This window comes from Saimiri boliviensis, chromosome X, assembly GCF_048565385.1.
Source record: "Saimiri boliviensis isolate mSaiBol1 chromosome X, mSaiBol1.pri, whole genome shotgun sequence".
NCBI classification, from domain to species: domain Eukaryota; kingdom Metazoa; phylum Chordata; class Mammalia; order Primates; family Cebidae; genus Saimiri; species Saimiri boliviensis.
In genome coordinates this window covers 34,197,755-34,220,770 of record NC_133470.1, presented here as the reverse complement: position 1 = coordinate 34,220,770, position 23,016 = coordinate 34,197,755, and the positions used below count along the sequence as shown (strand labels likewise).

At 37.9% G+C, this 23,016-nt stretch overlaps 1 protein-coding gene across 2 annotated transcripts in view; it reads right to left on the bottom strand.

Moving 5' to 3' along the window:
• LANCL3 (LanC like family member 3) overlaps positions 1–23,016 on the bottom strand; it is a 103,935-nt gene that overhangs the window by 29,518 nt on the left and 51,401 nt on the right. For both annotated transcript variants that reach the window (XM_039475398.2, XM_074392341.1), the window contains exon 2: positions 1,194–1,317. In XM_039475398.2, coding sequence (XP_039331332.1) covers positions 1,194–1,317 — 124 coding nt within the window. The remainder of the gene's footprint in view (positions 1–1,193; positions 1,318–23,016) is intronic.

The window sequence follows — 23,016 nt, the reverse complement described above, 5'->3', positions numbered from 1 at the left end:
AGCTTCTTTCTCTTTCTTGTCTCATTTCTCTACTCCTCTATCAACACTTTCTGAAATTACCTTTCAAATAAACCTTTTACACCCAAATCCTTGTCTCAGGGTCTGATTGTAGAGAAACTTAAACAGAAATGTAAAATTTCTTTGAGAAGACTCATTGAAGTTCTTTATTAGTACTAATTCATTCATTTGGGTTCCCTTATGTGCAGGATCTGTGGTAAAGGTCTAGAGATCATGAAGATAAATGAGAGAATGTTCCCATCCTGAAGGGGCACAAAGCCTGCTCAGGCAGTTAGGCAGGTAAGCCACTAATTACAGTGTGATAAGGGCTCCAATAGAAGTATGCACAGGATGACAGCATGTTATCCAATTTTGCTTTGGGGGAAAACCTGAAACTTGTGAATATTTCTCCACAGAGGAATCAACAACCCTCTTTCCAAAAGCACAGAACATTTTGCAGGAGATTAATGATGTCTGAGCAGAGTCTTGAATTATAGGTATAATTATTACAGATAGATAAAGAGGCTGAGGAAAGTAGGGCATTCTATGCAAAAGGAACCTGGGCAAAGGTAGAAAGAGAGCACTGCATGTGGGAGACTATGCTTGACAGAACCTGGAAGGTAAAGATACAGCTTGAATCTAGAAAAAGAGGCAGGTGGTCCATAAAGGACCTTGCAAATCTTGCTCGGTAGTAATGGTGAGCCACTGAAGGACTCAAAACAAGAGTAACTAATTTACTTTGTTTTTTGTTTTTGTTTTTTTGCATGGCCCAGAGTTCAACATTAGCCATTACAATTCAATTGGCTGTTTAATCCACTACTATTCAAACCTTCAAAATGTTAGCCACTGAATCCTGCTTCCCTACACAGAGGCATTATCTGCAATCGTGTGTGAAAAGCATTCATAATCTTTCAGAAAAACTGGGCCAATGAGCTTACAATCTAGAATAAAGATATTAGTCTTTAATGAAAGTAATTGTTAAAAAAGCTACATTTCTGTCAGGTAGACTATGAAAACAAATATTAACTTGTGATTTGTGTTATCTATCAGTATGTTTTTAAAGAACATTTTTAAAGTACTTCATATTAAATGAATAGTAATGACCTATGGCAAAAATGAAATATTCCAGCCTTTATTCTGTATTAATATTAGAGACTTTCTCTATCCTACAGGCCCATGCCAACACCTTCACTTACCCAAGTATTCAGTTCCATAGTAAGAATACATCAGGGGGAATGGTTTCCTCTTCTTTATGGCATACTGCTTCCCAGAGTCCAGAATTGCCTGGCAAATTGATTTGATCTGTGCTGGAGTCAGCACCTGAATAAGGAAATACAGAAGCAGAAGTCAAAGCAGGATCTTCTTTTTTCTTAAACACTGAATTTTCTTGCTTAAGAAGTCTAGCATCATATCCACAGAATCCTGTGCTACATGTAAATAAACTTAGTCAACAACAATTTATTCTTTTTTTACCACTGATTCTTTCTTTGTTGTCGAGTTTATCTACCCTCTTTAGAAAACTTGCTGTTTCAATGGAAAACACACACCTTCACTGCTATAAGTTGCTATAAAATAGAAAGACTACCTTTTGGCTGTTATATCATTAATCCTTGTCACAGGAACAAGGATTTGCTCAGAAAAGAACAAATAGCAGTCCTAACCTATTATGCTTAACAAAGCTGTTACTGCTGGTATACGACATAGGATCTGGCCCAAACAACAGACCTTCAATTTGTGTTATTTAGACTGTGCTTATAAAGACTGTAGTTATAAAGCCATGATTCTGTGATAAGCTGCAGTATGATGGACTCACTCTAGGCATTGGTACTACCTGAATGAAAGCCAAGTCTAACATGTCAAGACAAAATAACTTGTAACATCAAAATGACTCTGAATAGAGAATGGCTAAAAGGTAATGACTTACAGTCCTCCATATTTTATTCAATCTGTCCACAGTCAGTTTTAGGACTACAGAGAATAAGAGGTTCTCAAGCCTTCAAAACATCATTGCATTTATTAATATTCTACTCACATTAGCCATGTGTTTTGCATCCTGCTCTTCCTGGGACAAATTAGATGTTCCCACTGGCAGACTCCCTTTATGACAGTGGCCTTTACTCTGGTGCACAGCACTTCCTACCTGCTGTATTAGATCTCTTTCTCTTTCACTAGACTATTAGTTGTTTGGGAGCAAACACTGTGGCACCTCATAATTTTGGTATCCTTGGTGCCTAATATAGAATCTGAGGGGGAGGGTACTTTACAACTGATGAGTGAGTGAGTTAGTGCCAGGCTAACTGGTATGAAAATCAGAGAACTCCCTCCCTTCCCTCTTGATTCCTTTCCTCCCTCCCTCTCTCCTTCCCTCCCCTCCACAATTGTTTCTTAAGACCCTACTACATTCCAGGCCAGATTATTCTAGATGCTGGAGATATGACAGTGAGCAAAATAGACAGGACTTGTGCTCTTGTGAAGCCAATCTTCCCAAAAGGTAGACCTACACAGGAAACGTACTGGTCAGATTAACAAAAAACAAAAATTACTGAAGTTTAGTCTGACTGAATGAATCTGGGATCAATGAAAAGTCTGTTGGATTTTGGCCTCTCTCCTAAAACTGACACATTTAATTTTCCTATCCAATATCCAGCATTAGACCAGCTAATTCCTTTTGAAATAAGCTTCTAATGATTTAATTCATAAATTGCTCCTCTGATTTACCTGACATTAGAAGGAAAAAATATTATCCAGGTTTTGGTTTCCCCAAATCTAGCATTTAATTTGGAAAAATAATTACTTCACGAGGAAGCCATTAATTAATTAATTAATTAATTATGCCAACTATCATTTATTGAGCTACTATTCCAGTAAAGTCCCACACTAGGTATTGTGGAGAAATTTGAGAAACCATGAGACATATTTTTTTCCCTACAGTAAAGTTACCATCTAGCACTGGAGATGAGATATAGACAAGAGTCTACAATAGAGCAACTAAAGCTCATGAGCCTAGGGATGGAAAGAAACAGTAATGCAGAGTAGGTAAGATGGACTACTTTCTCCTCTTTTTTTTTTTTTTCCTGTTTGCTGAAATAATGATGTCATGGCTTTCAACTTAAATTTCTCTTTTATTAACCACTCTGTCTCTTAGGTTTACTCCTCCTGTCTAACATTCCTGAAGACACTATCTTCCTACGCAGCATCTCCACTGTCCTATCGTATCAGCCCCATGTCTTCTTTCCTTAGCTTAATAGTAAATTTCTCCTAAATGACTGAATATGCCCATTCAAATTGCTACCATAATTTTCATTTGCTATTGAAAACAATTACTCTTTGTGCCTTTATCAGTGCCAACTGATCTTAAGTTTAGTCTTGTACTACTTAAAATCTTGCATCATCATTTGTCTCAAATCAACCCCTCTTTCTCAGAAAACTGCTAAAAGTCCTGAAGGGCATGCACTTAATAGGACTCTATCCTGATTGAATCCCATCGTCTTCCGGGAATATATCTGGCTCGGCTCAATATTGATTTTGAATCCATATGACAGAGGCAGTTTTTGTGGTAGGAAACAGTGACTGAATTTTCAGGGATATATTCATTTTCATTATTAAAATTTTTCCTATTTGACTTTCATGCCTATAACTGAAAATTGGCTTATTATTTCCTCAGCTGAACGTTTATTCGTATGTTGTATGTGTGTCTGTGTACATGTATATTTGCCTGCTTAGTTTTTAACCCAGAAAAAAAATCAACTTATGCTATATGTGGTGCCATTCCCCTTTCTTTCTACCCCTAATCCACAGCTTAGAATAGGGAATGAGTTTATAAAATATTATTTCAAAACCTCCCATGGTCATGCATCATGTCTGGGTGGTTTCCTTTTATCTCTCAGAAACACTGTGAAAAACAAAGAGAAACCGGTGCTTGTTTGGCTGGATAGAGACTAGTTATACATGCAGTTCTTTATCTCAGGGAACAGACAAGACCTACCCTTCAGTTTAGTGATCAGCAAATAAAAACTAAAAACAGAGCTCATTAAAAGCCTGTGTGTGGGGAACACTGAGGAAGAGTATTTTTTGCCCCCCAACAAACAGTGCAGAAAGAAGAAGGGAGTTGAGATTCTGGGGTAAGGGCTTGAGCTTGTTCTCTTGTGTGTCTGCTTTGTCAAAGATCCCTCCACTCCCTGCTCCTAGTACACAGGAGCACATGCTTGAGCACACCCACTGCCTCCAAGAAGATGGCCACTGTGCTTTTAAGACACTTTGGGATCCTGGGAATGAGGGAGCAGCATTTCCAGTGGGGGAACAAAAATGACTAGGAATGGCAGAGAGGGACTCCCTGGCCATCAGGCCTTCACCAAAACAAGCCCAAATTATTCCCTCTCCTGTATTTGTTGTCCCTAAGATCAATGCATTTGTTGATATTTTGGATGGAATAGATTCTTTTCTTTTTACATTGAATTAAAATAAATTAAGATATCTCAAATCTGAGGTGGTTTGGTTTAAACTGTTTAGCTTAACTGATTCCCTTTGCTGACGTTGTGAAATGTTTCTATTGGTTTGGTCTCTAAGTATGAAGAAACAAGAGAGCAATAAAACTCATGCTTTGTTTCTTGGCCCTGCCTGAAAGTCATGCTATGACTGAACTACCTCCATGCAAAGGAGAGATGACTTTCTTGTAAAAAGTGAATAAAAAGGACCAAACCACAAAATGCTGGCCTCACCACAGACTCCTTCCCAAGGCAAGAGTCCTACCCACGGCTCCTCTGAAGTGGCAGTCTTTGCTAGCTATGTTTCTTTTTCTAGGCATCAAACACCTCCTGCCCCTCCCCCATCAGCATTGACTGAATATGTGTATAATAGCAACTAAATCTTGAGTGTGCCAGTGTCCTAAAGCATACTATTCCAATCAAATGCCTCTTCTTAGCAATTTGAAATGCATGTTCAAAAATTAAAAATGGAGTTGTCAGCAATTGCAGGTGCTGCTGAAGACAGTTCGGGAATGCGCCCAGGCATAAGCTGAGGTTAACAGGGAGTAAGCAGGGGCTGTGAAGGAGAAAAACAGAATAAATCACCTAGCAGTGAGAGTGAAAGGAGACTGGAGCAGATATGCTAAGAGAAACAATGATACCAAAAGAAAAAGTTAGAGAAAAGTAGCTGGTCCTTATAGCTCCCTCTTCCTAACAGTTTAGGGCTACTCCCTTTAGGGTTACCTGCCAATTTTCCATACAATACCCACCCCCATACTCCTGCTTTTCTCTTTAGTCATTTCTCTTTAGTCTCAGTTTCTTGCAAAAACACCCTTACTAGAATATACACAAATATAAAGTCAACCCTTTCATTTATCACTTCATTCCTCACATAAACAAATCAGCTTTGCTACCTACCATGCTAGATCCTTTCAGCCAAAATAACAAAGATACCTGTATCTAAGGTGTGTGATACGGTGCAGGGTAAGACTCTCTGGGCATGGGACCAGGCATCAGAATCTTTTTTAAGCTCCCAAGTGGATTACAAAGAGTAGTCAAGGTTGAGAACTACTGCCATAAAATACTGAATGAATGCAAAACTAGTTTTAAAAACAAAGTAATATAATGGATAAGCACAGAAAATAAAATTAAAGAAAAAAAGAAAAAAGTAATAATAATAGAATATAATACAGTATAATAATACTAATGATGAAGAGGAGGGCTAAAGGGAAAACAAGTAAAAAAACTCCAAGGTATAAAGAAATGCCTTTGGTCTGAGTCATGGAGGACTCAAAATTATCTGTCCAGCCTTAAATTATCTGTCCTCACACTTCTGTCAATAGCCCATTTGAGACCTCTGATATCTAAGAGGTACCTGCTCCTCAAAGTGTGGTCCATGGACTAGCAGCAAGAGCATCACATAGGAGCCTGATAGAAATTCAAATTCCCAGGCCCCAGTCCAGACCCAGTGAATTAGAAACTGAATTTTATTTGTTTTAATCTATTTAAAATTTTACTTTAAGTTCTGGGATACCTGTACAGAATGTGCAGGTTTGTTACATAGTGTGCCATAGTGGTTTGCTGTACCTACTGACCTGTCTTCTAAGTTAACTTCCCATGCCCTCCATCCCTCAACAGGACCTGGTGTATGATGTTCTCCTCCCTGTGTCCATGTGTTCTCATTGTTCAACTCCCACTTATGAGTGAGAACATACAGTGTTTGGTTTTCTGTTCCTGTGTTAGTTTGCTGAGGATGATGGCTTCCAGTTTCATCCATGTTCCTGCAAAGAACATGATCTCATTCCTTTTTATGGCTGCATAGTATTCCATGGTATATATGTACCACATTTTCTTTATCCAGTCTATCATTGATAGGCATTTGGTTTGGTTCCACGACTTTGCAATTGTAAATAGTGCTGTAATAAACATACATGTGCATGTGTCTTTATAGAATAATTCATATTTCTTTGGGTATATACCCAGTAATGGGATTGCTGGCCAAATGGTATTTCTGGTTCTAGATACTTGAGGAATCACCAAACTGTCTTACACAATGGTTGAACTGATTTACAATCCCACCTACAGTGTAAAAGCATTCCTATTTCTCCACATCCTCTCCAGCATCTACTGTTTCCTGACTTTTTAATAATCACCATTCTGACTGGCATGAAATGGTATCTCATTGTGGTTTTGATTTGCATTTCTCTAATCATCGGTGATGTTGACTTTTTCTTTGTATGTTTTTTGGCCATGTAAATGTCTTCTTTTGAGAAGTGTCTGTTCATATCTTTGCCTACTTTTTTAGTTTTTTTTTTCTTGTAAATTTGTTTCAGTTCCTTGTAAATTCTAGATATTAGACCTTTGTCAGATGGGTAGATTGCAAAAATTTTCTCGCACTCTATAGGTTGTCTGTTCACTCTGATGATAGCTTCTTTTCTGTGCAGAAGCTCTTTAGTTTAATTAGATCCCATTTGTCAATTCTGGCTTTTGTTGCAATTGCTTTTGGCATTTTCATCATGAAGTCTTTGCCCATGCCTATGTCCTGAATGGTATTGCCTGGGTTTTCTTCTAGGGTTTTTATGGTTTTTGGTTTTACATTTAAGTCTTTAATCCATCTTAACTGTTTTATAAGGTGTAAGGAAGGGGTACAGTTTCAGTTTTCTGCATATGGCTAGCCAAGAAACTAAATTTTATAAAGATTACCAGGTGGTATGCATATGCCCATTAAAGTTTGAGAAGCACTGGCTTAAGAAATATTAGCTATAAATTCTTTAAATTTCCCAATATTAGATTAGGTCCTGACAATACTGTATATCTAGATTATGTAAATCTGCCTTTCCACAGATTTTTTTTTTCCTAACTATGACTATCATGGCTTTGGTTTCTATATGAAGGAAAGGTTGATTTAAAAAAAAAAAGACAAGTTTTTGTAAAACTGCTATTGAAGACATTGCTCGTAGTTTTCTAATGCCTCTATATGAAGGCTCAAATGATAAGCTACTCTCATAGCCTACCTAACAAACCAAAGTGAGAGTTTGTCTTAGTCTTGAGGGCCAAGAGGCAGAGTTATTCTGTGCTTAGCGCAATAACTTTCTTTATCCTAAGGGTTTTGCTATGAACATGTTACCTCCTAAACCTTAAGCCATGTTGAATGGTTAATGGTTTCATTGCATTCATGAATTTTTGTTGTAAACCACCCCGCACATTTTTGGAAGTGGGTAGAGCCTAAGGAAACATTTTTACAATATAAGATATATGTGTCTTAAGGTGGCAATAAATTATTAGTGTAGAAGTACAGTTCTAAGGCTGATATAACAGGCAATCCTCACAGAGTCTGAAACAACTATAAGGAGATGCTAGACTTCCCACCCTAGGCCTTGCTCAAGTACCATCAACGTTATCATGCAATAGTCCAAAATGCACTGAGTGCCCATCTGCATAGAATGCAGACTCACTCTGATATCATAGCAAACACATATGTAACAGAGTAAGAATCTGATATTAACTTAATGTTTTCTCCCAGCAATTTATTTCACCCAGTCCTTTGTGTCATCATCCTGTTGGTAGCATAGAGTTCTGCCTAGAGAAAGAAAGAAGCCTTCTGACTACCAATAAATATCAAAATGTCTTTTTTGTACGTTTTCTTTAAAGTTAGAGCTACTGGAATGAGACAAATGACTTTTGATTCCTATGGACAATAGCTTTGAGGAAAAAAGCTTCCGGGTTATTAGAACATGGATATTTTTAATAATTAAAATTGATACCATAAAACAATAGATTTTAAGGATAATTAAACTCAGGATGGAGATACAAACTGTTCAAGGTGGGATGAGTTGATATGGAAAAGAAACCGGAAGTTGAATGTCAGGGTGAGTGTGGTGTTCCTGCTTTCCTACCTCCACCCCATCATACCAAGCCTTAGGAGCCTTACAACAGGCCTCCAGATAGGTTTGGGGATCTACAGTTTGTTAGGATGTGTGTCTTCCTTTTGCCTGGAACTCAGGAAGATAGCAGCTTCAGAGGTGTGTCTCTTGCTTCAGGGTCTGGGACCAGCAAAACAGATACTACCACATGACCTGTCCCACATGAGACAGCAGAAGATGATCCCGAGTTTCCTATGGGCACCAGAATAGAGTACAAAAACATCTCATCCCCAAAATTAAATTAATTTTTTAGAATTTCCAGTCCAATTTCTTTCAAATTAATAAGTTAGGGAAATTGTTTATACAAAATCAATATTCACAAGTGGTTAAATTTTTACTTCCTGTATGTCTTTGGGGTTGTAGTTCACTTGGAACCTACTAGGTTACAAGAAAGAGGCAGGCCTTTCAGGAAATCTTTGTAGCAGATAGAGATTTATTTAATGTATTGACAAGACAGAAACTTGGAGGACGTTCTTTGAGGCAGAACATCATAAGCACTCTTACAGTGCATAGTGACTTCCAGAGAACATCATGAGCAGAGAAGGTGTCGAGCAAGCTTAAAGAGACAAAATAGGGCTAAAGAAAAACTTTCAAGTAGGAAACTTGACAAACAATAATTCATGAGTATTATGTGCAAAGCTTATGCTAGATACTTTGGAGAAACATGGAATCTTAATAATGAGACTAAGTAGACATGCAAACCATTTAAACAATGAAATATTCAGCATTTATTTCAATCCTAAAAGTAGTACCCTATAGGAGTAAAGTGAAGGTAGTAAATATTGAGAGCTTCACTAAGGAAGAGGTATATGAGCTGAGCTTTGAAGGACAAGTAGGAGGTGGGTAAATAAAAACATGGGGAAGAGAGGATTTTTTTTAACCTATTGGATGATGGGGAAAGCCCTGTGTGTTGGGGCAATGCTTCAAAAACCTCAATGTGCACACATATCACTTGGGGCTCTTGATTTTATATATATATATATATATATATATATATATATATATATATATATATTTCTAATTCAGTAGATCTAGAGTGAGGCCAGGATTCTGTTACAAACAAGCTCCCAGATGATGCTGAGGCTGACACTGCTGGTTCATCAACCACACTTGAAGTAGCAAAGGATTATGAAAATAGAGAGGCTGGTTACAGCAGAGGATTTTTTTGGAAAAGGTGAGAAATTACAGTGAAGGAACTATAGAAGTTTCCAACAACATTCAAGGCAGCAAGAGGAAGAATTAGGCAAAAGTGCTACATACTATCATTTAAATGATTACCCAGAAAAGGGACACAGCAACAATGAGAAATTCTCTTCCAATATTCTATATGTAAGACAGACATGTCCATATTTGCATGCTCCACTGAGGAGCTCTTTTAGCCAATGTGGCCAGGTTTGTTATTTTCTTAATTGGTCTCCAAATGGGGCATGTGTGCTGCTGCAGAATGAGCAAGTCCCTTTCATCTGGTTTTTCTGATGCCTCCTGACCATTATTATGCAGGACTATGAGGGATAGGAGGCAGGTTGCTCTAGTTGATGATTATCTTCCAGTCATTAAAGGGATTCAGCAGGGAATTTCAATTATAAACATTTGGTCCCAGATACCATTTCACAGTTGTTTCTTTTCCCTTCTCATGTGAAGAAACACAAACCCAGAAAACACTAGAAACCAGAAAAGAAAAACAGGTTTTACCCCATTCTTACAGCCTGACTGCTGGCTTTAAAGATTTATTAGAAGTAGCTGGTAACCCAGTCTCCACCAAATGTCACTAGATGATTTTATTTTCTTTCCTCTAAGACACTAAATGTCTCAGAGCACAAGCTTCCTTATCTACAAAAACGGGATTACGTTTGCCTCACCTATCTCCTCAGATGACGAGACTCTTATGAAAAAGCAGTTCTCAATGTTTGACTGCATACTGTAATCACCTGGGGAGCTTTTAAAAATCCCAATGTCCTGTCCACACCCCACACCGATTACATCAGACTCTCTAGGCGTGGGACCCAGGGATGAGGATCTTTTTTATACGCTCCGGGTTATTACAAGGAGTGTCAAGGTTGACAACCACTGACATGAAACACTGAATGAATGCAAAAGTGGTATTTAAAAGCAAAGTAATAATACTATGATGATGATGATAATGAAAAAGAGGAGGGCTAAAGGGAAAATATGGAAAAGACATCCCGAGTATACAGAAATGCCTTTGGTCTGAGTCATGGAGGAGTGGAAGGAAAAGCCTGATGTGCACATGAATGAACACGCTGGGTCAGGCCAGAAGTCCACTAAATGCCATTAGGCACCAATGCACATTGTGGGAGGCTAATGGGAAAACCACAGAACACAGCAGACAGTGAACTGGACTAGCAATCAAGAGATCAGAGCTTGAGACTCCTTTGGCACCATACTCGTAAGTCAGCAGACCTCCATTTCTTCATCTGTAAAATAAAGGGGCTGGACTAGTATCTATTCACTAGGTCATGGCTTCTCAAATGTTAGTGTTTCTAAAAATCATCTAGTGATCTTGCTAAAACACAGCTTCCCAGACCTCACCCTCAGAGATTTTGACTCAGTAGCTGTGGAATGGGGCCTGAGGTGTTGCATTTCTAACAAGATCTTGGGTGATGGTGATGCTCCTGGCCGGGGAAGCACCTCTTGAATAGCACTGTACTAGGTGACATCTAAGGTCCCTCTAGGCTCCAAGCTCAGTGGTTCTCCAAAGCATTGGAGAAATCTCGTTTTAGAATATAAAAAGGAGAATAGCGTGGTGATAAACAGGGACTTGGGGGTCAGATACACCTGGGTTCCAAACTTAGCTTCACCACTTTCTCGTAGTGTGAATTTGTGAGTTACTTACTCTTTCTAAGCATCATTTTTCTCATTTGTAAAAAGTAGTGATAATAAGATCTACGTCACTGGGTTGCTGTAAGGATTTCACATAAGATACTTAGCACAGTTCCTAGCATAAAGCACATGCACAATGCATGCAAGCTATAGTAAAAAGGGACATTTGAAGTCTAATAGTGACTGAACTCCATAGGCCTTGGAGGTTTGAGCTCAGGATATTTCTCATAAAATAACTATGTGGTTGCCTACTTCCTATACCTCATCTTCCACCCAAGGACCAGGTTATGTCAGCCTGCATTCCTAAATTGTTATAATTTATAATTCATAAACTAGCAATGTTTGGACCTACATGTCGGTATTTACTTTTCTCATCATCACAACTTTCAGCCTTCACTATCCTACTTTTTCCAAAATGACATTGCTTTGCTCTTTCAAAATATCTCTCAAGTTTATCTGGTTTCTAGATACCGACTAACTATGTAACTTTAGACCAATCATGCAACTTCTCTGGACCTCAGTTCCTCATCTGAAAAAATAAGAAGTCAGGCTGAGGGTGGTCTCTAATGTATCGTTCACATATAGCATTTTATGATTAAAGCCTTTATGATATTTGCAAATCTATACACATATTTGGGCTATAATTGTGTAATGTGAACATGCTGGTATGTTTCAGCAGTTTAATTTCTTAGAGAAAAGGCAGAAAGTCTTTTATGGTGAAACTAGAACACAGATTTAACTTGTCCTCTTGTAGGCATTTTGTTTTATCAATATGCCTATTTTCTTATATACTTTCTTCCCAATAGAAAGCTTAAAGGACTAGAACTCTTTGTAGCCTCCTGGCATCAGTAACTTGAATTATCTGTAGTTGTCAGTCTCCTGATGTAGTCAAAGAGAACAATGGCATTATTAAGGCTGAATGCTTTGTTGACTATTTCACATCAGACCTTTCTCTAAGCCACCATTAAATGAGTATGTCATTACAGTATTCTCAAACCATGGTTCAAAATGTTCAAGTGCCTGCTGGGTACATGATTATCTATTAGAGATAATAGAAATATAGGGATGAATAGTTGCTTATTGACAAATATACAGTAAATGCCCTTCCTATTTGAAAGGCCAATTCTGAATTCATAGTGGCTTACACTATTAGTTAGTAACATCTCTTTTCCCTTTATTTCTTGCTAACTGAATATCAATTTTATTAGGCTGGCAATTGTGTCTAGCTCTAAGTGACAGTAATTAGCCTTAGACAAACATGGAAATCCCATCGTCCCTTGCCAAGTACTCTGCCTTCCTTGTAGCTAGGGTTGGCTATGTGGCTTCACTTGATCAATGGAGGAATTTGCAGGAACTTGTTGGAAAGCTTTTTGTTTCATAACACATGGAAATAAAATGGACATACACGGCTGTTTTCAATCTTTCCTTTTTTTGGCTGCCCTGAATATATATATGAGGCATGAAGTAGTAGCAGCCAATTTGCATCCTGAGACAATGGCGGCGTGGATGAAAGGCCAACATTCTGAGAATAATGGAAGAAAAAGAAAAATCCTGGGATTTGTGGACATTATTAAACATCTGTACCACAACCAGGATCACCTATATCCTGACTCTTGTTAAAAGAGAAAATCGAATCCCTTTTTTAAAAGTCACTGTTCTTTGGGTTACTTACTGCCAAGCCCACATAAACTGGGCAGCCATAAAGTGCCAACCTAACAACATTGCTAGCCTTCACTGTTCTGCAAAGCAATTTTTGCCCACATGTACCTCTGTTGCTACAGAAACCTCTAACTCTGAAGCTCTTTAAAGTGGCGCTGACTGCCTGAGTCGGCAAATTCAAACGCAGTTTCCAGTTCTGACTGCACTCACAAAGTTGCAATTGATTTTTCTCATTAAGTGCTATCCTAGAGCTCAGGGACAAAAAGTGGAAAACACTCTTCGCTGCCTTTGACCCAGGTGACCTCCCTATTTCTTCCACTTATCCAGTTTCAGGTCAGGGGCAATGGACACTCTGCAATCCAACACAATGATAGTGGATATTCAAATCCGTAAAGCCACTTTGGGAAGACAAAGAGGAGGCCTCTGGGAGCTTCAGCAACAAGTGCTATGAAACAATTATCTTCTTTTCCAGGAAACACTGTCCCTTCCACTCAAGTGACTGCATTATGTACTACCAATTCTGCCATCTTAGAGAGCTATTCACAAAAATTGTCCTAGTTGAACAATATCTGAACAATTTGTGACATTTTAAGGCTTAATAGCTCTTTCACCTAGATGCTTTCAACAGAGCAAACTGAAAAGATTATCTTTTCCCATGTTCTTTGACATGTGCCTGTAGGATTGATGGATGCACTGAAGGCCATAATTGGGGAAGGGAAGGCAGAGATACTTTAAAATTGCTTAGATCTTTCTCCTTTTTTTCTTTAGTACCTTAAAATACATTTTAATAAATGTATTCTTTGGATGTAGGGAAAGCAGTGTGATATAGTGCTGGTTTGGCCATGAATGGTAACTTTTCTGTGTATAACATGAAACCTAAAGCTATGGGATGTGTGGAGGGTCTGGTAACCATGGTTTGAAAATTCAGAACTTCTAGCTTTGTCATAATATGGCCCTGAGTAAGTGTTTTAACCTCTCTGGCTTCACTGCATTCATCTGCAATATGAGGTGGCTGACCTAGTAACTTCCCAGGTTCTTTCTGGCATGCTGGCTCTATGGCTGAAGAGGCGAGAGAAGGTAAATTGACATCCTTACTCTGTTAAGCATAAGAAGTTCCCCAAAGTCTCTTCCTTAGATTTGCTCTTTGACAAGTTTCAAATGGTCACTGTCAAATGAATGCAGCTGGGGAGTCTTCTGGCCTTAGAATGGCTGAGATGAGCAACTAAGATATGTAGTAGGCAAAGCAGGATTTAAAATCTTGTAAGTTAGTAACTAAGATCTTTGTCTTAGACAAAGATTTATTCTATGATAATTATTGAGCGCTGCAATGGTTTACTAGGAGAACATCGGTGAGCAAAAGAGAGAAGTCTCTGCTACTATGAAGATTACATGTGATATGGTTTGGCTGTGTTCCCACTCAAATCTCATCTCAAATTGTAATCCCCACATGTTGGGGGAAGGGCCTTGTGGGAAGTAATTGAAACATGGGGGCGGGCTTCCCCATGGCTGTGCTCAGATCTCAGTTCTCATGAGATCTGATGGTTTAAAAGTGTGATACTTCCCTCTTTGTGCTCGCTCTCCTGCCGCCATGTAAATAAGTGCCTACTTCCCCCTTTCACCATGATTGTATGTTTCCTGAGGCCTCCCAAGCCATGTGCAACTGTGAGTCAATTAAAACTCTTTTCTTTATAAATTTCCCAGTTTCAAGTAGTTCTTTATAGCAGTGTGGAAACCGATGAATATAACATTCTAGCGGGGTAGTCTGAATAAACTCTTATCATGTTCCATGTTTTATTTTGCCAAATGTGTCTTATTCTGCCACTGTCTATAATTTATTATTTTAATGAGGGCATGTTTATAAAGTAATCAATATTAAGTGAATTGTGTGCCCTCATCTTGTGTCACCTGGGGAAAGTTTTACAGGAGATAAAACTCATTCATAGACTTCAATGTGAATTCACGTGAAGGCAATTGCCAACATTATAAGAATTGGGCATATTAAAGAAATGGCCAGTTACTATAGCACATAATTATATGGTGAGTTTTTAAAAAAATAGAGGTCTCAATCTAGACCAAGACCTTGAGGAAAATGAGAAAGGAATCAGACACTCATATTTTTTAAAAAGCCCCAAATGTGATGCTGGGACACAGACACTGCTTTACAGGTCTTTGCATTGCAAATCCTGCATTATTTAGCATTGCAAATAGCACAGGTGGTTAGAACAAGGAACTGAGCTTAATCTCATGTGTTTCACGTAGTTTAGCTGGATATATTCCTAGTCACAGACTAGACTTTTAATTATAAGCTTAATCCCAGGTACCTTCCCTATAAGTTTGCCTCATTAGTTGTAACACAAAATACTACTGACCATTTACCACTTTTTAAATAAATCAAAGCAGGCTTCCCTATGATACTGAGTAGCCTCATGTTTAACATGTAAAGAGAACAGGTTCACGAAATATGTAATTGGTCATGAAGCAGTATTTTACAAAATGGTCTCTCAATTACAACGTGAAGGAACTCAAGACAGAATTTACCTATATACATGCATGTTTTACATATATACACACGTACATATATACATGTATATATGTATATGTATACGTATACATATGTACATGCATGTATATATGGAGACATACATATATATAATATGGACATCTATTACAGTGCTTTGGTGTCTAAGGGAAATAAATGCCTAGGCCCATTTGTATAAGAATATCTACAGCAGCTTTATCCATGAGAGTTAAAATCTGGAAACATCCTAAATACATATCAACAGAATGAAACAATAAATGGTAGTATATTCATAGAATGGATTATTACTTAACAATAAAAAGAGAACCAATTACTGAAAAATGCAGCAACATGGCTGGATGTCATGAACAATGAAGAAAACAGGTAAGACACAAGAGTATTTGCTGTATGATTCCACCTACATGAAATTCAAAATCAAATATGATGATAGAGGTCAGAAAAGTGATTATCTACCTGTTTGGGGGGTTGGGGTGTGTGTGGGAGGGTGGATGATACTGATTGGGATAAATGAACCTTCTAGATTGATGGAAATGCTCTGTATATTGATCTGGTTAATGGATATATGAAATGCACAATTAATTCATTGAGCTATACCCTTAAGATTTGTATGTTTTGCTATATGTAAACTATACTTCATTTTTTTTTAAAAAAAGCAAAAATAAATCAGGGTACGGAACAACATATCTGCTATATGGTAGAATGAGCAGTTTAGCTGTTTGTTAATACATTTTGTGTGAATGTTAAGGTCCTTTGGTTGTAAGTATGAGGCACCAACTTTACTAGTTATCTTGACGTAGGGTCTTCCTAAGATTATGTGAGATAGAAAAAAGTGTACACTCTACTGGGAAGAGGAATTACATAAAGCAGCACATTACCTCCAGGCTGATACACCCCCAGGCCAGAGCTTGGTGATCAGAACACGATGGCTGGATTTCACTTCCCTTGCCCTTTTGACCAGGTGCCTTTATACAGAGCACAACCTTGCCTGTTCCCCGATCTGGAAGAAAACTGAGTCAGCTCCTGAAACTTGAGGGCAGCTATGACCAAGAGGGAACCAAAGCTTGGACCCAGAAATCCTCCAGGCCGTAGCCAGTGTTCTCGCTCTTGGTGATAGGGGTCTCTTCCTCTCTTTCACTTTCTACAGGTCTTCTTTCTCTACTTTTCTGTGGCTGAAAGTGACCTCCCATCATACTATAACTAACATACACACACACACACACACACACACACACACACACACACACTCACTCTCTCTCTCTCTCTCATTCTTTCTCTCCAAGTTTTAACATGTCCCTCAGTTTTAGTCACATTACAGGATCAACTAGAATTACTGAAACCCAATTTTAAATTCCTGAGAGAATCTGATAGGTTCAGCCTCATTCAGGTGTGTTTACACAATGGCATCCACTCTAGCTGAAGGAACAGGGCTAAGTAGTTCAAGATGGCTGCAATGATCTACCCAGAGGAGAAATAGGACAAAACCTCACAGAGAAATAGGGTTATTTTGAGCTAAGCAGACATTCCCAGAAGGGTCTACTCTATTTGTGTCAGGAATGTGTTTAACTCAAATGAATGGAAAATCTCACTTCTAATGGCTTAATCAAATAACAGGTCATTCTCTCATGCAACAAAAAGTCTGAAAGTGGTTGACTGCTGATATTGCTTAGTGACTTACGATGTCAGAGCCAGGATGACACAATTTGCACTTCTTTCCTTCATGGTGGCCTACAGGCACAAAATGGCTGCTGCAACTCCAGACACCATGTGTACATTCAAGGTAGGAAGAAATGGGAGGGAGGGACCACCTATATATATTCTCTTTTATCAGGAAACCAAAAGGTTTCCTAGAATACCACAGCATATTTACACTGACATGTCGTTAACTAGTACTGTATGACATGGCAACACTGACAGAAAGAAAAGCTGAAAAATCAAGCAATTATTGGCAAAAAATTGTTATGTCACACAAAAGTAGGGTTCTATTAGTAAGGACAATGTGGCAAACAGAGCTCTGGTTGGCAATCATGTCTGTCACCATGCTGCATTGTCTGAAAATTTATGTTAGCCATTCATGATCATGTCTGAACACAGGTGATGGAAGGCACACTTAATTCCTTTTTCAAAAATGCACTGCTTCTTGCCACACGATATGCCATTATATATTCAATTTTGCACTCCGCCACCTAGGATTCTTTGGATAGGATTTGCATTCTATTTCAAAAGCTGTTGTGGAAATAATTGGTCAAGGCAGGTTTCTCAGCTCTGAATATGACTGTCTAACCACTACACAAAGGCCTTTTCTAAACCAAAAGTAATATAGAACTGTAGAAAGCATGCTTAAAGGATGCTTGGATTTCTCTAAATATACTACTTCAGAAGTGATCTAAAGATAATCATCTCAATATATGCAAATAAATAATATTCCATTTAAAATATGTTCCTTACTGTAAAACAGGTGCAAGAGAAGAAGAGTGTTTAAGTAACCAAGTGCCAACAGTCTTCACCTTTAAAAGGAATAGGTGGGACTAGGTGGCTTCTAGCACCCCCCTGCTTGATATTATGCTTTTAAATGAACTGCAGTCATAGTCACTACATATCATGAGGGACATTTCTAAGAATTGTCTAGATTAGCATTATTTTTCAATTGAGAGTCAATGTATTCTACGAGGTGAGAAAAATGTCACGGAAGAGGACAGACTGTACTTACCCATACGATAAGTGAAGAAATTCAAATTTCTAGCTGATTTTTAAAATTATTTTTAAAAATTGTACTTTAAGTTCTGGGGTACATATGTAGATCTTGCAGGACTGTTGCATAGGTACACACATGCTATGGTGGTTTGCTGCTCCATCCCTGCATCACCTACATCAGGCATTTCTCCCAGTATTATCACTCCCCAACCTCCCAGCCCCCTGCTGCCCCTCCCCTAGGCTCCCATCCCCCAACAGATCCCAGTGTGTGATGTTCCCCTCCCGGTGCCCATGTGTTCTTATTGTTCAATACCCGCCTATAAGTGAGAACATGCTGTGTTTGGTTTTCTGTTCTTGTGTCAGTTTACTGAGAATGATGGTTTCCAGATTCACCCAAGTCCCTACAAAGGACATAAACTCATCATTTTTTATGGCTGCATAGTATTCCATGGTGTATATGTGTCACATTTTCTTTGTCCTGTCTATCATTGATGGGCATTTGGGTTGGTTTCAGGTCTTTGCTATTGTAAACAGTACCGCAATTAAAATATGTGTGCATATGTCTTTACAGTAGAACAATTTATAATCCTTTGGATATATACCCAGTAATGAGATTGCTGGGTCAAATGGAATTTCTATTTCTAGATCATTGAGGAATTGCCACACTGTCTTCCACAATGGTTGAACTAATTTATACTCCCACCAACAGCGTAAAAGTGTTCCTATTTCTCCACATCCTCTCCAGCATTTGTTGTCTCCAGATTTTTTAATGATCGCCATTCTAACTGGCATGAGATGGTATCACAATGTGGTTTTGATTTGCATTTCTGTAATGACCAGTGATGATGAGCATTTTTTCATATGTTTGTTGGCCACATCATACAAGATTGTCATAAAAGACAATCACCTATGCTTTTTAAAAAATTATTTTTTATAACAGATGCTGGTGATGTTGCAGAGAAAGGGGAATGCTTATACATGGCTTCTGGGAATGCAAATTACTTCAGCCACAGTGGAAAGCAAGTCCATTATTGGATATATACTCAAAGGAACAGAAATCACTCTGTCATAAAGACACATACACACATATGTTCATCACAGCACTATTCACAACAGCAAACACAGGGAATCAACCAAAATGCTCATCAATGGTAGACTGAATAAAGGAAATGTAGTACATATATACCATGGAATACCATGCAGCCATAAAATGAATGTCCTTTTCAGAAGCATGAATGGAGCTGGAGGCTCCATCCATTATCCTAGGTGAACTAGCACAGTAACAGAAAACCAAATAGTGCATATTCTGACCCATAAGTGGGAGCTAAACATTGAATATACATGGATGCAAAGAAAGGAACAATAGACATTGGGGCTTACTTGAGGGTCGGGGGAGGGAGGAGGGTGACAATCAAAAACCTACCTATCGAATACTATTGCTTATTACCTGGGTGATGAAATAATTTGTACACCAAACCCCCCATGACACACACTTTACATATGTAACAAACCTACACATATACCCTTGAACCTAAAGGTTTTTTTGAACCTAAAAGTTAAAGAAAATTTTAATTAAGTAATAACTGTACATATTCATGGGGTACATAGTGATGTGTTTATATATCAAATGTATATCAGATCAGGGTAATTAGCATCCAGCATCTCAAACATTTGTGATTTGTGTTAGGAATGTTTGATATCCTCCTTCTAGCTATTTCAAACTAGATAATAAAAAAGTTAATCTCATAAAAAGTATAACAGGGAATACTAGAGGTTGGAAAGGGGAAGGGGAAGGTGGGGATAGGGATAGATTTGTTCAATGATACAAAAGGACTATGCTTACCTAGGCTTTTTAATGTTTAGATATTTTATTATATACATTTAAGGAGAATATTTGGGTGAAGATCATGTTAATTGTGTGTGGGGAAATGTTTAGATATTTGTTTACAGCATATATATTCATGTTACAGCATATTTATCATTATTTGTTAATGTTGTCCTTACTTCAACTCATATTCGAACTTAAAAGTATAAGGAAGAGAACAATCTTTGCGTATCCATTCAAAAATCAACAGGAAAAGGAATCCTGAATGTATGTAGGTGGAAACTACATTAATTATCTTTGGGCAAGTTACTTTAGCTGTGTGGATGTCAGTTTTCTCATTCATAAAATGGACCTTAAAAGTCCTTTCCTTGCTCTAAAATTCTAGGTGTCTAATACTCTCTGTCAAAGAAGTCTGTCCAGATTGGAATTGTTCTGCTGGCATCAAGTTTTCACTTCCAGTTTTCAAAGTTTCCATGCTGCCCTGAGTCTTATACCTCTCTTTTTTAAATTTTGTGAGATTTCCCAGTATCTAGTAATAGCTCTTTGAATTTATTTTTACTCCTATGATTTTTGTATATAATTCCAAAGAGTTTAAAGACCAGTACAAAAATTCTCATATACCATTTGCCCAGGGTAATATTCTGTTAACATTTTGTCACATTTGCTCAATCATTCTATTTGGGGAGGAAAGGTGTTTTGGCGTAAGTTGCAGACATGACACCTCTTTATCCAGAAATACTTCAGTATTTATTTCTTACAAACATGGACATTTGCCTACCTAACTACAGTGTAATTATCAAAATCAGTAAATCTAATACTTATATAATACTATTATTTAACCTACAGTCTATATTTAAATTTTTCCAATAATTCCAATAGTATCTCTTACAGCTATTTTATTTTCTGTCACAGGAACCAATCCAGAATCACACATTACATTTGTCACTTCCCTTTAGGCTTCATTAATGTAGGATATTTCTGAGCCTTTCTTTTTCTTGACAGAAATTTTTGAAGAGTACAGGCAATCTATTTTACAAGATGTCCCTCAATTTGGATGTGTATGATGTTCCTCATGATTAAAATCACCTTTGCATTTGGGGCAGGAAGATCTCAAAAGTGATGTCCTGTCCTTTGCAGAATATCATATTGGGAGAGACATGATATTTTACCATACTGGTGCCAGATTTTTTAAAATTATGTTATTTCAAGTTGAATTTCTATTGCCTAAGATTGAAAAAGTTATGAGTAATTGAAGGATTTAGCTGTTAAAGACCCACAGGCTCTTTTAACACCATCTCAACAGTAAGGTGTGTCGTCATTTAAGCCTGGTTACATTTAAGCTGGGAAGGTCCAGAACTTAGGAGTTTGACAAAGATCACCAGCTAATAAATTAAGCTTACTATGAAAGTCAGCTGAATCAGCCAAGTCAGTGGAACATAGATTGGTAAGTACAAGTGGTCAAAGTCCATGAGGTCAAAATCAGGAAGTACCAGTCAACAAGGATACTGAGCACTGATTTCAGGGCAGAGGTTATGGGCTTACTGCCCACTGTTATAAAGCTAGTGGGTGGAGCTGGCCATGGGCCCAGGGGTGTTAGTCATAGACCTCAGTGGAGTACAGGAATAAGCTGTTCCTGGCTATGTCAGATTCTGAGGTGCTAGCACTCTCTCACTGAGTAATGCTAATACCTGTGTTGGCATTACTATGTGTTTTTCTCTTATTCTAGACCAGTATTTCCTACATTGAAATGTACATGCTGATTCCCTGGTAATCTTGTTAAAGTGAACTATCAGATTTAATAGATCTGCAGTGAGGTCTGAGATTCTGCATTTCTAAGTCCCCAGATGATCCCAAGGGGTGCTGATTCAGAGCATCCTTTGAGTTTCAAAGCTGTAGGATAACACTGTTTTTCACTATGGCAGGAATGGAGATGCTACCACTACCTCACATACTCTAGAGTCAGCATTACTGTGAGATTCTCCTCTATTCTACACGATCACATAGAAGCTTCTTTTAATCAATCAGTTCATATCTCACTGAAATATCCTATTATGTAATTTAAAGACAAACAGTAACTCCAAAAAGGTGAGGAGGTATGAAAGGAGGAGACATATATGGCCTACTGCCAAGCCAGAAATAAAGAGAAACTCCATAAACATTAAACAATGAACAATGGCTTTATTTAAAAGATTCACAAGAAATCTCACTTTGACAGCCCTGACAATGTGTATGTCCTAAGAAAGGGTGGCTCCTTCCGGCAAAGAAGTGTTAACTTTGCATCCATCCTCATTTTTTCTTTAGAAAATCATAGTCTACCTACATAACATAGCAAACTTGGTGAGTCAGGATCATTTCCTCTTAGCAAATACCTCTCAATAGGCCCAACGCAGCCTTCCCATAATACTCACAGATGTTCTAAAACTGAGAAGGTTAGAACTGAAGAAACAAGGGCATTATTCACAGGAAACAAGAAGTTGCTTATTATTAACAATTCACATCCTGGAATATTCTTTAAAATCAGTGTCTTTTGTAAAGCTCTGTTTTGAAAAGAAGTACCAGTCAGTATTATGGTTCTGTGACAGGCAAATTTGGGACACAGCAGGAGAAACACTATATGTAAAAAGGCAGTCTGGCAATACAGCAAATTGTTTATTACATTTGCTTTTGATTAAAGGGAAAATACCTTGAAGTCTTCAGGGGAAAAAAAAAAAGATACCATTTTACTCCAGCAGAGGGAGCCTATGAAACAATCAAAATCAGTCTTAAAATACCAGTGTTCATATGATCTTGTCAGAGTGAGTTAAGGGTCATTTGCCAAAAAAAAAAAAAAAAAAAATGAAGAAAGAAAAAAAATTTCCAGTTATTGAAGCATGAAGAAACATGACAATGACCTTGAAATAATGATTTCAGGTGCTCAGTACTTGCTTCGTGAATAAATCATTTGCTTCCTCCCTCAGGGAGCTGTTACATTGGTGACCTAATTCACTCATCAACCTCACAGAATGCCAATATTAAATCACACACCTGTCTTCTGGGAAAAGCTTGGATGGCAAACAATCAGAATTCAGTTGTGGGAGT